We start from the raw sequence: 17,496 nt of genomic DNA on the forward strand, positions 1-17,496 counted from the left end.
GCGCCCAATAATATGCGAATGGAGAAACACAACCTGGGATGTATATCTAGCTTTTGCTTGAGTTTTTCCAACTTTTCCTCATTTTTTTTTCGATTTTTCAATTAATTATTCAATCACCGCATCTTCCCCACTTCCTAGGGTGCCTCATCATCTGGAACTGAAAGTACGTCATCCCAGATACATTCCCGATTTTTCCCTGATTTTTTACAATTTTTCGCAATTTTTTCCGAGTTTTTTCAAATTTTGCCGAGTTTTTCCGAGTGTTTCCTAGTTTTGCCGAGTTGTTTCGAGTGTTTCCGAGTGTTTCCGAGTTTTGCCGAGTTGTTTCGAGTGTTTCCGAGTGTTTCCGATTTTTTTCGAGTTTTTCCGATTTTTTCCGGATTTTTTCCGATTCTTCCTAGTTTTTCCGAATTTTGCCGGGTTTTTTCGAGTTTGCCGAATTATTCTGAGTGTTTCCGAGTTTGGCCGAGTGTTTCCGAATTTTTCCGAGTTATTCCGATTTTTTTCGAATTTTTTCCGATTTTTTTAGATTTCCAAAAATATTTTTCACTTGTGCCGCCCCTGGGTGGGTGCGGGCCCCGAAAATTAATTGTCCGGCACTATTTTTAGGCTCCGCCCATCGCGAGTACAGCTAGCGCCATGTGGCGGATTTTTTGTGAACTAACAACTCGCCGATACAGCTAGCGCCATGTGGCGGAATTTTCGTGAACTAAAATCCCGGGTTTCTTGCCCCTTGACGTCAGGCAATGTGATGCGTGAAAGAGAGGTATATGGGTCAATACTTTTCCGGTTTTGCTCGGAGAAAGGACAAAACTTTCGCCGTTTTCCTGGCGAGAAGGGTCAATACTTTTGCATTTTTGTTCGGAGAAAAGACAAAACTTTTGCCGTTTTGTCTTGGGGAGAATGGTCAATACTTTCGCATTTTTTCTCGGAGAAAAGACAAAACTTTTGCCGTTTTTTTCTCGAGCGATGGTCAATACTTTTGCATTTTTGCTCGGAGAAGAGACAAAACTTTTGCAGTTTTGGTATCTTAGTTCACGAAAAATCCGCCACATGGCGCTAGCTGTATCGGCGAGTTGTTAGTTCACAAAAAATCCGCCACATGGCGCTAGCTGTACTCGCGATGGGCGGAGCCTAAAAATAGTGCCGGACAATTAATTTTCGGGGCCCGCACCCACCCAGGGGCGGCACAAGTGAAAAATAATTTAAAAAATCCAGAAAAATCGGAAAAAATTGCAAAAAATCAGGGAAAAATCGGAAATAAATCGAGGTTGGTGTAACTTCGGTTACATATGATCAGGCGTTTTCAGAAGCTTGAAAAAATGTGGTAATCGAAAAATTAATCAAAAAAATTGAAAAAAAAACGGAAATAATTATGAAAACATGGTACTATAAGCCTCCAGGTTCTATATGCTTTACGCTTGAAATCGAAGAGCTTCGAGCTGTAAAACAATAAGTATTGTTGTAAATAAAACTACTCTACAAGGTTGAAATAGTAGTGTTTATTACTTCTCTAGGTAATTGACATGATGTGATTTCTTACAATAACTTCTCGAAATTATTCGTTTTATGCATTTTTTCACCATCTTATACCCTTGATGTTGTTAGAGAAACAGTTAATTAATGCAGTGTTTTACATCCGTTCTACAGGCTTAAGACCGAGGAGATTGAACGCCTGTTCCATTATCATAGCAGTTGCTTCGGCCAACATTAATCGGCCCATGTTAATTTTCACTACTTCTCCGACTTGATTTTTTTCCACGCAATAACAACTGTCGTAAAATTCTGTAAATGTAGTCGAAATTTCATAACAATATTCGCACAAGTGATGTAGGCATAGATCCTTCGTTATTTCCAACAGGACATCTGAAAACTTGAGTAAAACTTTGGCCAACTTGAATTCCTTTTCGTGTTCCAAAGAGATTGCTGTTGTCTCAGCAGCAGCTCGCAATTGCTCTTGAGAGACATTTGCAGCCCTAGCAATCGATCGTATTCTCGTTAGAGCATAAAGTAGGTAGACAGCGGTGTTGCCTTTATCATCGAGCATTCTATCGAATGAAAAGACATAATTTTTGATTCGGTTATGCGATAGATCCGAGTACTTGATACAGCCGTATGCTATGGACTCCTGAGCAGCTAATAATTCATCATTGGTCAGAAACTTATCACGCTCTTTCTCCTTCAGTTTTTCTAAAGCTCGTCTCAAACCTAGAAAAAAATCAGGGTTCAGGGAGGAGCAAGAAAGAAAGCGTCTTTAACCGAGTCGATATTCATATTCAAAATCGATCGAGCCCATTACCTTCGTCCAATAACTTGCTGAGTTGAATTGTTTCGCCAGATCTAGTCTTGAATTTTTTCTTATCCTCTCCTAATACAACACCAAATTCAACATGGTCTATTCTATGCTTGCTTGTTATGATTCCAGCTCGTTTGGCGCATTTTTTGAGTGTATCGAAATGAGTTGCCTGTCCTGCGTCAACCACATATATGACCTGAAAGAATTTCCGGATGAAGAGTCACGCATCTTACACGGTTTAAATCCTTCGTTATAAAATCGATGGGCAATTTTGTTACCCAATCTGCTTTCTGCTCTTCCAGCCGATACTTTATCGCTGCCATATCCGATGTGTCGTAAGTGAATCCACCGTCAGACTTGACCATTGTTAATGGAATATCAACGCCGGGCTTGGTACCCCACATAACTTTCCTGCCATCATCTTCCTCCAAAAATCCACGACTCTCCAACTCCTCAACGATATCCACCATACGAGACTGATAAAAGGATTCCCCTATTTCGGTTATTTTAATCTCTAAGCGGTCATAAAGTTGCTGATTCACTGAAACGAACAAACCAAATAGGCTTAGAAATCTTCATTAGTACGACAAGCTATTCCATAAGCAGCAAACGGATGCAGGAAAAGGAAAAAGAGAAGAACCTTTTCTGGAAACGGAGCAGATCATTTGCCAAGCTTTGAGGACGTCTGCATCAAATGACTGGAGCTTAACAACGCACTCGTAAGCACGCTTTTTGAACAACGGATCTTCATCGAATCTCTTTTTTGATTCCTTATAAAATTCCTGGTAAAAATAATTTGAGCTTATCGGATTATTTGCTTGACTATATTTAATTCTTGGCTAGAATTATTCAGCATTGCACCGGTTTATACTTTACCTGAAGACTTGAAATTGGCGGAGACACGATGAGATAATCAGGGAAACGATCTTGTAGGTGGGCAACAAGCATTCCAAACTGAGTACCCCAATCACCGATGTGATTGATTCTTAGTACATCGTGACCCAAGTATTCTAGAACTCTACTAATACTATCGCCAATGATGGTTGATCTTAGATGTCCAACATGCATCTCCTTGGCAATATTTGGGCTTGAAAAATCAACAAGAACTCTCTGTTTGGGTACACAAGGTGGTAAAACCTGCCTCCTCTTCAACATAGTAGTAAGAATGGAAGCCGCAAAGTCACGTTTCAAAAAAATGTTCACAAACCCTACTCCTGCAACTTCAACTCTTTCGATTAAAGAGTTTGATTTCACTTTGGAAACTATTTTATTGGCAACATCACGTGGCGAAGTTTTAGTTCCTGAAAAAATGGTGGATAAAGATCGAGTGTTTTGCCTGGTTTCCATTCGGAAATAAACAATTACTACTCACCTTTGGCCTTAATCAAGTTTGAAATAAGCATTGCGCTGTTACATTGATAGTCTCCAAATTGAGGAGTCTTGTCATTTGAAACTATTATCACCGGAAGATCCGTTAATTCTGGATAAGCAGCATCGATAGCTTCTCTGAATAAGCTGTGCAGCAGTTCTTGAATACTCAAAGTTGGATTTTGGTCCTGAATGACATTCTCAGAAGCGATAGATTTTTCACATTCAACAGCCTGGAGAGATAGAAATCATTGTATGGTATTACTTTTTAGCTGTCCAAAATTATGAAAATTGCAGAAGTTTAATGAAAATAACATTAACAAACCCTCTTTAAAATAGCGAGACGATGTTTGAGTTTAGCATTTTCATTTTGTAGTCTTATCATTGTTTCATTATTCCCATGCACTTTTACATCATCATATAACGATTTTAGAGCTTCTTTTAATTTTCTAATCTCCGTCTCCTTGATAAGTGAATATAATATTTTAGTTGCGTGATACACAAGCTGAAGGGAATATGGTTAAATATAGAAGTAGATAATTCATCTTACCGCGGCAGCAGCTCGTTTCTGAAATAGTTCCACGTCCCTTGTAGACATTTTATCAGGTTCGTTTAAGTGCATTTTTTTCACCGGCACATGCAACACCTCCGCTTTTTCGTCCTAACACTTTTATCTAATGTTATTCGAAGACCGCATCTGACCGCATGGCCAAGGTTCGATACACTCAGGGTCTGTCGTGGCTCTGGTCAGTGGCTAATATTGCGATGCGGCAGCCTCAACTACCTCAACTCCAATCTTCAGTCAACGCTCAACTGGCCTCATCAGTGAAGTGACGTGGTATTTTGTACTTCGATAGTTGCGATTCTGCTTCACTTGGTAAACCTGAATGTAAAACAGGCAACGCGAGGTAAATAGTCAGAGCGGGGCAACGATTAGACCTGAATTCAGTACTACCTGAATCGTTGATCAAGGATTGACAAGGGTCTTCGCCGTGGATTGTCGCTGATGTGATAAACGTCAACGGTCGCTTGACGTTTCTGCACCCGTGCTTATCCATTGATTCCAGGAAAGCTTCCTAATTTACATCTGACTGTTTAAATATTGTCTCGTTAAAATGTCATATATGCTAGGTCATCTGCATAATGGGTGGCAAGTGGATCAAGCGATTTTGTCGGAAGAAGATAGAGTTGTCGTAAGTTTACACTCTAGCATAACCTTTTGACTAGACAATTTTAATGATGTTATTACAGGTAATTAGATTCGGGCATGATTGGGATCCAATGTGTATGAAAATGGATGAAGTGTTGTACAACATTGCTGAAAAAGTGAAGAATTTCGCTGTTATCTATCTAGTTGATATCACAGAAGTGCCAGATTTTAACAAGATGTAAGTACAGAGTTCATGTAGACCGTATCAATAACTCTTCGTATTCTACACGTAACAACTCTAGGAATCTACAAAACTTTCATCCATTGCAGGTACGAATTGTATGACCCTTGTACAGTGATGTTCTTCTTCAGAAATAAACACATAATGATTGACTTGGGTACGGGGAATAACAATAAAATAAATTGGACTCTAGAAGATAAACAGGAAATGATCGATATCATTGAAACTGTTTATCGTGGGGCAAGAAAAGGTCGGGGTTTGGTGGTGTCGCCGAAAGATTACTCAACTAAGTATCGCTATTGAGTTTGCTATGAGGTTGTTGACTCGATATGTTTATATGATATTGTTTTACATTAAAACATGATCAGTGCACATGAGTGAATGAGAGGTAAACAGAGGACGCATTCAAGTAATTTGAATAACATAGAAAAATAATATGTTTCATACACACACCCAATTGAAGTTTTTGCAAACTTGGTCGAATCAGTCGTACACCTTTGCACTATCGCTGTATCTTTCTACCCATGCACATTGACAAGTAAAAAGAAATCTGTATCACAAATTTGTGTGTGTCTTTTGAGAACATGAAATATTACTAAAGAATGTATATCATTGTCATACTATAAGTATACAATACTGTTACAATACAATTTTTCTCTAACATTTAATTTAAACTTAATGAGATATCTACAAATCTAAATCTTAATTCTATCGTACCAGCAATTGCTTCACAGCGGCTGTTAGCGTATCGTTGGTAAATTCACCAACCAACGATATGATTACATACAAACATAATCAGAGGCATGACTCTAATCAATTTTAACAGGCGGTTCAGGATGAAGATGTTCAACATGAATTAGTCGTTTTGTCTCATAGCATTTTCGCGACTTGTTTCAAAAAAAAAAAAAAATAATAAAGCGAAGATTGACAGGCAATTTATACATTATTTCATATTTCACATCGCTGTGTTGCCAGAGTTCAATGGATTCTATCCGCAATAGGTAGTATTATCAGCCATTCATATTATCAGCCTTCAATTAGTACTTAGGTCTCGCACGATATAAATATCCTATGTTATCATCTTGATTAATTGATGATGGATAGGGTGCTCCAATCTCAAATGTCGGTCGTGTTAAATCCAACAAACTGTTCCGTTCCATACTGCCACGGCTGCCTGGTGAATCCGGTGCTGGTTCAAATATGGGGTATTCATGGCTCCCATACCTCACTGTAAATGATACTAGCTCTTCATATGGAATTTGTTACGTCGCTTATGATTTCAAAATCTTACAAATGCTTGGTGAAAAAATTGAAACCACATCGAACAAAGTTCCATAATGAAAATACGTACCCATCTGCACACCTGGTGAAACCGATCTATCGATTGCACCGGTTGATTTAGTATACCTCAAACCTGAGTAAGCGGAGAAGTTAAAAATACATGTTGTCTCAGAAAAATTACTTATCATGAGAATCGACAGTAATTACCATTGCTGGTAGAGCTCAGTCTTGTTTCGAGGATTGGTCTCTGTGGCCTAATCTCAAAAATTTGTTCCATAGAATCAATGGACGAAGAAGGGCTGACTTTTTTCACTGAAACACCAAAATACATGTAGAGTAGTGTTCATTTGATCATGAAAGTAGAATTATCAAAGTACCACCAAAGAAGCAATGTATAGTAAAGTTACTTTCTGACTATCCCTTCAGTTTGAATTGCTGTTCCAACGATTTGTGACATTAATTGCAACAATTTTGTTGCTCAACTACCTTGCAAAGTTGCTGTGCTCGGAATGAAGCTATGTTAATTTGATTCAGCCGATACTTTGGATCATGCACGAGTTGCTGAACCGGGGTTATCCAACACCAAATGAGGTGAGACTGAGTCGTTAAAACACAAATGCAATATATTTCAAGCGAGTTGTTGAGGAAGCCAAATATAAAAATGGATGTCAACCGTGGTATCTCTCGGTAGCTTCTAATTGACGCTCATTTTCATTTTGGAGATTTTTTTTTAATAGACTATAGTCGTCTCGTTGATTAAAAAATACGAATTATTCTGTTATATCGATGGTTATAGGTGTGTAGAAATCTAACATTTACATACAAGTTTCGGCACTGTTGACAAGATTCGTATTTGAGTCTGTAATTTCCTTTTCTTTCCTTATCTGGTTCTCATATATCGGATCGACGGATGCCGATTTGACTGTAAAATTATATTAATGTGAAGCATGAATTGATAATACAGATACAGGTATACGATCTTATCCATCACTTACAGTTTTTAAAAGCGTAAGGATTACTCAACGCTTGCTTTGTGCAGTTGTATATGTAAGCATATTGGCTCTGTAAGAAGTTCATGTCACATCATTTGATATGAAAACTAGAAACAAAATTAGATTCAGTTAAACTTATATCTTCCACCTCTGTTTGGACCATATTAACGCGGTGCTGTCGCAATCTGTATACTGTTCCAAATACGTCAAGTTTTTTGTTATCCCTTATTTGCTGAAGTAGAATATCTATAGCTATGAGTGTTCCAGTTCTACCCACTCCAGCGCTGAGTAAAAACAATTCACAACGTTTTCAAAAATAATCGTTATATCTTGAACAGGGATGATCGCATCGCAAAATGCTCGGGCGCATACCTGCAGTGTACAACGGCAATACCTCTGTTGCCGTCTATTTGTTTCCTTACTTTTTGACAAAAATGGATCATAGAATGCACGTCGTCGGGAACACCATGATCCGACCAATCTTTGAAATGCAAATGCATTATGGTCCTTCTGACGGTGCCCTGTATAATTACCCAAAATTAGCTTTCAAGTATTTTTTCGCTACATTATTTATGTCTCAAGAACAATCGCTTCATGTCTCGCAATCGGCTGTAAGAGACTCGCAAGATATACAGATGTTGAATCAATATCAAGTGTAATCTACGAACCTTTTGCAAGGTAATAATGCGTTGTCTGTAGGATTCAAAGTCAAGTTGCGTGCTGCATCTTATAGTCATATCTTCGTATTCAAAGCTTTCTCTTGTGTTGGGATAATATTGGTAACATTTTTCCTATGGCAGAGAAAATTAATTGCTACTGACATGGAAGATAATTCTACGGATATCAAACTTACTTTGCCTTTCTCAACCAACTGGGTAACCATGACTATAATTTTGATATTATACTGAAAGACCATTCTCCAGAAATCAGATGTTGTTTCCTCTTTGGGACCCTGACAAGCAATGTATTCCACAGCCCCGCTGTAACCCTGAAATATCATGTTATTTTATATGTTCATAATAGAAGATACACCTACAAATACGTACATTTATAAACGATGCGTTTATGTAGTCTGTATTAGGATCGTTATCCAGAATATCAAGTTTGACTCTTGAAATATCATCTGAAAGATATAGTTGTGAAAAACCATTATTATGCCTTAGAGCTGCTTATTACACGTTACATACTCACATGGTAAAATATCCATGTAACGATTTTTTTTTTTATTAGCTTGCAAACTAGCAGCATTCGTTGACATTTGCAAATCGACGCTCAAAGTGTGGAGTAGCTGGAATTCATTGTTTAATTTTCCAGGATTTGATATCAACTCCTGGCAGTGAAGTTCAAATTTCTTTCTTGTAAACGGGTCAGGCACAGGCGAGCTTGGCACGCTAGGATGCAGAAAGTTTCTAACTATCCTAAAAATTACAACATACACACTTATACATACATTACTCTGATATTTGCTTTTTTTTTGTACTCTCGGAAAATCACATCAATTTTATCGATACCGAAGAGTAGGAGGAGTAAGAAAAAAAAATTTGTCAGCCAACTAATTTCTGCTGCCATAGTTTAGTTTGGGGGGAGAATCAACAGTTGGATGACTCCTGTAGGGTAGCAAAACGAGTTACTAACTCTACGCAAAAAGCGTATCCTCGCTGATTCGGAGAATTAATCGACAAGTAATCCATGTAATCTAATTGATTACCAATTACAGGCTGAATAAAATGGTTCGCATATGAGTAAACAAAGCTTACTTACGCTTGTATAACACCCCTACGAACGAGTAACATCATTGTGGTTATTACTCCAAGAAATAATATTCCAAACACCACCCCAATAGTCACGCCCAAGTTGAATTCAGCTTCTGCGGGCATATTGTAAAACGCGCGATAATACATATCATAAATGCTAAATTGAGCTTTTTACAAATTCCATTATAGATATTTTTTTTAGCACAGCTTTAGATGCTTCGTTCGTCTGCTTTGTTGCGATTCAAAATTTCTCGAAGTGAAGGTGGTAACAGCGAGGCTTCAACTCAAAATACCTGCAGTTCCAAGCAAACTGGCTTTCTTTCATACCTGTCTTGGCGACAATGGCCAATGAATCGCGGTATCCTCCATTCGTAAATGCACGCATTCTGACTTGGTACCACGTATCTGGTCGAAGCGGCCCATTGCAGTATACCGTCTCAGAATTTGACGTTGACGATCGCGGACACGTAATATCTTCGCCCAGCATAATTCTTACAGCTTTCAAAGTTCCGTAATCATAAATATGATTGGCTAAATTATAAAGTCGGATCGACGTTATTAATTTCTTAAATTGCCGAATAGATTTTTTCTATATCTCATCATCTTACTTGCGTTAGGGTGCCACCGAATCGCAGTCGCTTGATACGTAACAATAGGACTGCGAGACATTGCTTCCTGCCAGGAGATCATACTCGGCCAGTTTCCGCCCGTTGTATCAAATCTACTTTCTGCCGGGCTATTGTAACCCATTTCCGATATAGTTACCGCGTAGAACTGTATTTCACCGTTTGTGTCTTCGAATAGAGGCAATACAACTAATGCTGTGGATGAACTTCTTTCAGCTTTATGCGGGTCAATTTTTATTTTTGCCATGTACCAGTCCGCCGGTGCAACTGGAACTGGTATACAAGTGATTTCGTTATCAATTTTTTAAAAATCTGACTCGTTCAATTCAATAGAATAAAACGGGACACTTACTGCCAGCTGGATAAATTACGTTGCAACTACTCGAAGGCCCGTACGCCGAGATTCCTTCAACTTTAGCCGCAATCTCGAACGTGTAATTATATTCCGCTCTCAACTCTCCCAAGTTCAGCGTGAATCTTTCGTCATTGTTAACGTCAGCGCTAACATTGTATATTTCATTGAAGACGTGATTTTCAAAGCCATTTCTTGTTCCATTTACGCTTACGACAAAGTTTTCTATTTTTCCATTCAATTTGCACGGTAGCTCCCACGAAAGGAGAGTATCCAAGACATTCGAGTCATTGGCATTCGTTGTATTTATGTACGAAACATTGTTAACGACACCAGGTACTGTGAAAAGTTGATTGAAATTAATCGAACGGGCCACGTATGAATCGTTTGTAAGGATAAACGCGTAAAGAGACTCAATTTTTATTTACCATCTGGATCGGTTTGAAAATTGGTGTAGTAGCCGTAATCGCCCCAACCAGCATTGGTTCTCGCCCTGATTCTTACGGTGTATTTAGAATAAGCTTCCGCGCCCGAATAAAAGTAGCGGAGATCCGACCCTGAGATATTAGAAATCGTCACGGAAGAGTTTGTGTATTCACACAAACCGGGCATTGGAAATTGCCGTTGCCACAACACGTAGAGCTCGTATTCGATCAAATATCCTGCCAGATACCGCGGCTCCGTCCAGTTGATAAGAAACGTAGAGCTTTGTACATCCGAGACAAAGGGTGTAGGCCTTGATGGAACTGTGAGGAAAGCATGACATCGGCGAAGGTAATCGGGAATTCGTATTAAATGCAGGCTGCCATTCGACTCGTGTATAGTAAGAACATACCATCTTCCGATGTTCTTGCGGATACGTTATCCGATGCCCGGCTGTACCCGGCATAATTCTCGGTAAATCCCTGACAGTTGTACGATGTAAACGGACTGAGACCACCAACGGTTACATTAACTATAGAATTTCCGGAGCTGGGAATATCGACTTCAGATCTCCCACTGACCATTTCAAAGCCATGTCCATGGGTTGATACGAAATCGCAAGTAGTCAGAATAGTTTTCAATCTACAGGCATTCATTTGCCTGGTGATACGCCAGCTGAGCGTAATGGAGTTCACGGTTACCGAGGGTTCCACATTTGGGGTCGGCGGGATTTCCACTGAAATATGTTCGACGCGATACTACATATTTGTAATCTGAACTTGGCATCACTCCTTCATATCGTATACACTTCTGAATAGTTTTACTTACCACTCTCTTCGATAGTACCCTTAGCTACTCCAAACTGACCCTCGCGATTGGTGATACTGATCGGTGTGATTCCAATTTCGTAATACGCACAGGCATTTAAATTAGAAATTGTGATGTTGGTATTCTTTGTAGTTCTAGTTGCTCCGGTTTGCCATGTTACCACACGATAACTTTGTATGCATGTGCGACCGACCGATGGCGCTTGCCAGGATATATGCAACGAATATTGGCCAGGTCTCACCGAGACAATAGTCGGTGCACCGGGTGCTGGAAAAGAAATATCGAAACGTTTGTGACTCTTAAAAAAAATATTACACCAATTGCACAAAAAGAATGGTACCTACTGAGGTCTGATGTTTCAGCGCTCGTAGTTCTGACGTCGGATATGCCTACAACCCCAAGTGCGGTCACACTCAGAGTATAGGTCACACACGGATTCAGCCCAGTTGCATTATAGTACAAGCTCTCTACGAAGTTTTTGTCACAAGTTATATCACTACAAACGGTAACATAGTAATTTTTAACACAAGCCAGGTTCAAGGTTGGCGCTGACCAGGTAACTCGAACCGAAGATGACGTTATTTCTTGCGCCACGAGATCGGTCACCGCTCCCAAGACTCCTGATGAAATTCAAATTCCATTACAGGTAATAGTTACCAATCGCCGTTTACGATAAATTCGCATTGGGAAAGGTAAACTCACCGCTATCCTTCGTTGTACCGTTGACGGTAGCAACAATTCCGTGGTTGTCGTCCCTACCAATCGGAGTTACTTGTATCACGTACGTCGTGCAGGCCATTAAGTCGGTAAATTTATACGATTTTGTTTCGTCTGAGACAGTTCGGGAAACTAAAAGAGACGTGTCGTCCACTGTTCCTGCCGTAACGAGATAAGAATCCAGACATTCCGTTTCGTCCGGTGGTTCCCAGGTGACGATCAGTTCACAATTGATGCTCGGCGCACAGTCGATGCTCAGCACATTCAAGTTATTAACTTGTGGTATCGCTACAACGAAATGAGTTTGAACAGCCGAATGAAGATTTATAGCGTCCTTTCGGTGGACGAATTACTTGACTCTTATATTTGACCATCCTATTATTCTATTCGTGTTACAATTTGGAATTGGTGTAAAATTTTCAACTCACCGCTAATCGATGTTTCGCCATTGGCAGTGGCAACGGTACCATCGGTATCCTCCGAACTGATCGGAACTACCTTTACAGTATAATTCGTGCAAGCTCGCAAGTTATCGAACGCGTGCATTGTAACTCGACGTGAAACATCTACCGATGTTTCGAATGCCTCATCCACCGCTTGTACGCTGACACGATAAGAAGCCAGGCAGTACACCGTTTCCGGCGGGTCCCACGAGACGTTTAATCCATACTCAAAGCTTTGCACCGTCAAATTGTCAATCGGCGGTATCGCTGCAACAGTCAGGGATCAAAATCAATGTTAATAAGGAAATTGAATTATTTCTTCAATTTCTCGGGTTCTTTCGTTAGCCTCGTATAATTTCCAAATGCCATTATTATCACAATCTTACGCAGTTCTCCAGTGGTGACGGTAACACCTCGTTCCTCGCTGTTGTAGCCATTTATTCCAATGGCTACCACACCGATGTTGAATGTCGTACACGGCGTTAGATTCGATACGTTATACTCCGATTCCGTAGAATTTATGTAACGAAATTCAAAATCCTTGCTCTCCGAATACCATGTTATGTTATACAGTTTTACGCATCCATCGCTCGATGTCAGATGCTCCCAAGTAAGGAGAATGCTTTCCGCAAAGACATTCGCACTCAGATTGTAAACGCTATCTGGCCTACCTGAAATAATTGTGCAAACGAATGTTGATGTTACGACCGTTGAAAAAACATGACGAATCTGTGCACCGAAATATTTACCTTCGCACGCATCTTGCTGGTCAGGTTCGCTTATTCGCCCGACCGTATCGTGGATATTGTAAAAACTTTTTGCTTCATTTTCTTCGGTAACTTCCTCAGTGGTCGAATACACGGCTGGGGTTTCGACAACGGGGTATACCGTAGTCGCGTCCGTCACAATCGAGTGTGTGCTCAACGGAATTGTATTACCGTATTCCGCAGATTCGGTTGACCCTGAATAATTATCGATGGAACTTTCGGTCGAGCTTACCGCTCCATTTGACTCGACGGTTTCGGAAGGTACAGTGGTCGGATTTGTTGCGATTACAGCCAGATAATCCCGCGATAAAATTGTTTCGTATTCCAGGGGATAGGTAGATTGTGACCGGACATCCTCGAGTCTACCGGTCAATTTGGTTCCTCCGGGCCGCTCTTCGTTTCCAAAGGCACGTAACACTTGAAGAGTCCCAATGAGTAGCAGGATTTTTTTCCCGATCGTCATCTTAGTCTATGAATAGAACCAAAGAACCAAAGTTAAAACCTGTGCAGGTAAATAACTGACAATACATCTGGGTACAAATGTACCCAATAACTAATCTGCATTCGCAACGATCCAGATTAAACGATCGATCAATCAATTAATCGGTGCAGACCGATTCCAAAAATCAATGCACGTGACTTGCAGCTGCACTACATTGGTAACTTTAATCGTAACTTTACATAACTAATCCATGTACATGCGAATACAAACGGTGAGTGTACGGACGTGTGCGTGTGTGCTTCATGTGAAATCCAAGATTAGCGAATATTTTGGGGAGCTCTATTATAATCTAATCTTTACTTCAGATACGAAATAGTGCATGGGTGTACGCTCGCGGTACCGGTTACCGACCGGTCATCTCGTAATTACCTTCGTATTACAATAGATACGGACGAAGCATCGTCAAATAGTACATATGGCGAGATAAACTATGCACGTATAAGATAGATACCTATGCAACGCGGTCTACGCGAAGAACAATTAGCCGCATCATCAACTGTATACATATAACTATGTATAGGTATTTGTTAGCCCATATCCGTATATGATATTATGTTCCAAATACCTACTCTCAACAACGTCGAGTTGGCGTAGTTATAATTATTACACTTAATAGAGCATCGGAGGAAATGTTATCAGCGATACCATATTTAATCAGATATTACAACCAACGTGATCTGCATTCATTCTTTTGTCCAGCAGCTTGCGGTTATAATTAATTTGTATAAAAAAGCACAATTTTCTTATCATCGAATAAGCGGATGAATGCTTTTTTACGCGGTATAATTTTCTTCTGCACTCCATTCATCGTGCACCCTACTCCGATATCTGTGTACAACTCTGTGTGTATTACGGTATACTTATACCAGATTCTTTGAACATCGATCGAAGCAAAAAAAGAAAAAGAGGAAAGAAAAGGATCGATGTACCTATTTCAGATCGCGCAGATTTTAACATTCGAATCAGTGGCAAAGTAAACGTGAACGCGATGAACTTCATTCAAGCTCTCAAATCTGGGATCGAACGTGTCTCAACTCAACCTCGATTTACCTCAACTTGTCATTTTTTTTCAACGACGGAGTACACGTGGAGCTTGTAGCGATTGAACAAACTAATTGAAAAATCATCGCCGATGTTTATTTTTCACTGATATTCACCGGCCACCGTTCACTCTATGTATAAGTATACACGTATGTATTACGTATAAATATACATAAGTATATGTATATGGTATACCATCGTTGCCAAGGCATTATAAGCTGCAGCCGCATTGTAATTCAGTCTCAAATTATTGAAATCCGTTGGTCCGATGGATTGAAAATTCACCAGGTTCCTTGAGAGGTATTTGTATTTGTGGAAATGCAAATTGTGAACTCGATTACGCTTGATATTCGATCGTACAGGTATTTTACAGGGAGTGCCAAAACCCAAATATACCTGCACAGTGTACAAATTGTATACGTCTATCGTATTATTACTCGTTTAAGGAGTAAGGAACGATTAATTTTTCTCAATAACTATACTCCGGTCAACGTTACGGTACAACGATATCACGTTTCGTTATATCAGAATAGAACCATCCTTATAAAGTCGCTGTCAAACCGTTACTGACAATTTTCCGCCTCTGGGCCGTAGTTATCGCTGATAAGGAGAGTCCAGCTACGTGTTTTCTGTCATCCGGTTCGCGGTCTGGGACGAATCAGTGCAGATAGCTGGTTCGCTGCAGACATTTGTACGTTTTATCTTTCTGGATTTATTCATTGTGCTTCTTTTTCATAATTGTTGTAGATCGATCTACTTGTCCATTCGATGAATCACGGTTTACCTAATAGCTGTTTTACCGCACGTGGCAACCGTAATTGCAGCTTGCACTATCGTCGCGATCCTATACAATTAGGGCGATAATCGGGGCCCACTCATCATTTCGCTATATTATGTAGCTTACACTTCAGGAAGTGAGCATATCTCTGCTACGTTGTATTGACTCATCGACTCGGTTCCTGGCATATTGCCGTTGAATCAACGGTCAAATTTTCGTAAATTTCGCGTTCAAATATGCCGAATGCACATACGTAGACAGTATGTATTGTATCTATAAATGAGATGCGAGCCCATGTGTTATTCATTATTCGAATGTTGGTCAAACAACTTACATGTATACAATTACCTGTACATCGACGGAACAGTGTCTAATTTATGAAATTCAATTTCTTTTCATCTTCTGTCGACAAGTTGTGAAAGGCAATGTCATCGTCGAACAGACGCAGTGAAATCTCCTATCAATGCGCTGTATTTGACGGTCGAATTTCCGGATGCTCTGTAATCCGACTGCACGCTCGTAGTTTGAATGAATTTAGTATTGTATTCGTGGCCCGATTATAATAGGTAAAGGTTTTGATTATCGTATAATTTGTTTCAAAGGCTTACCCTGAATCCTTGCTCGCGGCGTTACACGCGAACGGTGAAAATTTAATCTCTCATCAGAGCCATCCTCGCTATTTTATGGTCAGCAATCGTCGTGTCGTTATACGTAAATAGATAATTTATAACGTCATCCGCGGTCCAATCATCGGAAGCCGGTAGATTATTCGTAATCAGGTTTATCCATCGTTTACATCGTGCATGGCAGGAGGCTGCAACACGAGGACGCGAAGGGATCGTCGACGCACTATGAAGTTATGTGGCAATAATTATCATCGTTGAGATTTTTGATCGACTCGGAATTTGAGAAATCACATGTATCGATTACGCCAAATAATACGAGCGAATCGGAAGAAAGATCCCGATATCGCGGTCCGGTGATCCCCGCGAAAGAGAAAAGATTAAAATGAAACCTCAGCTGCGCAGGTTCCTATGTGTGAACGTCACAGATAATATTTGTATACACATGTACTGCATGCGTACGACCGATCTTTGTCGTAAGGTGGTACGATAATTTATGGAATAATGTTGACTGTTCCAAGCCGGAACATCGACTGCTTACTTACTGCCGCATGCGATGCCCGCTGCAGCCATGTGTTTTGACGAAGCAGGATATGATGACGACCGAGAAACCTCCCACAAAGCCTTAACATCCAAAATAGCATGGCTGTATGGTGAGAACGGAGGATCATTTTCTGGCTTTCCCATCTTTACTGCAGTCTGTAGGGTCCCGCGAGCGGCCCCGACAAACGACGGGATCATCTCAACTGAGCCCTCTTCGTATATTACGTGTCTCGTACCAGGACACTGCTTGCCTCTTCTCTCTCCATAAAAACGCGTTGGTGACCCCCGACCTTCTCAGATGATCGAAGATTTCTAACAGGATCAGGGATCAGCTGTTATACTCGAGGATATAGAAATATGACTCCTATTTTGGAAGAGATACGTACCTGCACACTTGACTCCGAATTCCGATGAAGGTTACCGTTGAATCATTGATGTTAATCAATGATGATATCTTGAATCGGATTTCGTAATGATTACCTGCAATCGGCGTAGTGTCATTTGACGGCGATTGATGGTCTATGTTCAGTGGGCAGATTTCCATATTTTCACCGCAATAGAAGAATCAAACTGGGAGCAGACGTTTCTTCAGAAATTAGTCCGCCTTGAGTGATTCGAAAAATATCTATTTTCCGGTCCAAAGAAGCACAAATAACCAAAAACCTACTATTAATTTGACGCAAGGGACATGCAAGAACTCGATAACTTATTTTTTCGTGCCCTCTGATCGATTTTGAGCTCAGAAATTCGAATCTGCTGATTGAATCGATC

At 40.1% G+C, this 17,496-nt stretch overlaps 3 protein-coding genes across 5 annotated transcripts; 1 reads left to right on the top strand and 2 right to left on the bottom strand.

Annotated features, from left to right (window-relative positions):
* Nucleotides 1–1,482: 1,482 nt before the first annotated feature.
* LOC105682922 (arginine--tRNA ligase, cytoplasmic) lies at nucleotides 1,483–4,356 on the bottom strand. Its single transcript, XM_012395167.3, has 8 exons — nucleotides 4,215–4,356; nucleotides 3,990–4,127; nucleotides 3,669–3,897; nucleotides 3,173–3,597; nucleotides 2,937–3,078; nucleotides 2,575–2,837; nucleotides 2,300–2,492; nucleotides 1,483–2,208 (listed from the first exon to the last, which is right to left on the bottom strand). The coding sequence occupies exons 1-8, from the start codon at nucleotides 4,284–4,286 to the stop codon at nucleotides 1,634–1,636; spliced, it is 2,037 nt and encodes a 678-aa protein (XP_012250590.2). The 5' UTR covers nucleotides 4,287–4,356; the 3' UTR covers nucleotides 1,483–1,633.
* A 361-nt stretch (nucleotides 4,357–4,717) lies between these two features.
* Nucleotides 4,718–5,718, top strand: LOC105682923 (thioredoxin-like protein 4A). Its single transcript, XM_012395168.3, has 3 exons — nucleotides 4,718–4,857; nucleotides 4,916–5,052; nucleotides 5,145–5,718. The coding sequence occupies exons 1-3, from the start codon at nucleotides 4,780–4,782 to the stop codon at nucleotides 5,356–5,358; spliced, it is 429 nt and encodes a 142-aa protein (XP_012250591.1). The 5' UTR covers nucleotides 4,718–4,779; the 3' UTR covers nucleotides 5,359–5,718.
* LOC105682921 (receptor-type tyrosine-protein phosphatase eta) lies at nucleotides 5,646–17,486 on the bottom strand. 3 transcript variants are annotated; one of them, XM_048655547.1, is made up of 25 exons: nucleotides 17,112–17,486; nucleotides 16,728–17,037; nucleotides 13,221–13,707; nucleotides 12,858–13,142; nucleotides 12,457–12,738; nucleotides 12,014–12,316; nucleotides 11,656–11,931; nucleotides 11,312–11,578; nucleotides 10,896–11,219; nucleotides 10,489–10,806; nucleotides 10,061–10,399; nucleotides 9,691–9,981; nucleotides 9,410–9,613; nucleotides 9,090–9,195; nucleotides 8,520–8,746; nucleotides 8,375–8,451; nucleotides 8,182–8,316; nucleotides 7,997–8,119; nucleotides 7,701–7,849; nucleotides 7,477–7,612; nucleotides 7,332–7,398; nucleotides 7,160–7,258; nucleotides 6,544–6,648; nucleotides 6,407–6,469; nucleotides 5,646–6,283 (listed from the first exon to the last, which is right to left on the bottom strand). In XM_048655547.1, the coding sequence occupies exons 2-25, from the start codon at nucleotides 16,851–16,853 to the stop codon at nucleotides 6,093–6,095; spliced, it is 4,980 nt and encodes a 1,659-aa protein (XP_048511504.1). In that variant the 5' UTR covers nucleotides 16,854–17,037; nucleotides 17,112–17,486; the 3' UTR covers nucleotides 5,646–6,092. The 3 variants fall into 3 exon arrangements, with proteins under 3 accessions (XP_048511504.1, XP_048511505.1, XP_012250585.2); XM_048655548.1 differs by lacking the exons at nucleotides 16,728–17,037; nucleotides 17,112–17,486 and adding exons at nucleotides 14,977–15,832; nucleotides 15,908–16,068; XM_012395162.4 differs by lacking the exons at nucleotides 16,728–17,037; nucleotides 17,112–17,486 and adding an exon at nucleotides 16,168–16,669.
* Nucleotides 17,487–17,496: the final 10 nt, after the last annotated feature.

Source organism: Athalia rosae, chromosome 5, assembly GCF_917208135.1.
Source record: "Athalia rosae chromosome 5, iyAthRosa1.1, whole genome shotgun sequence".
Lineage (NCBI taxonomy): Eukaryota > Metazoa > Arthropoda > Insecta > Hymenoptera > Athaliidae > Athalia > Athalia rosae.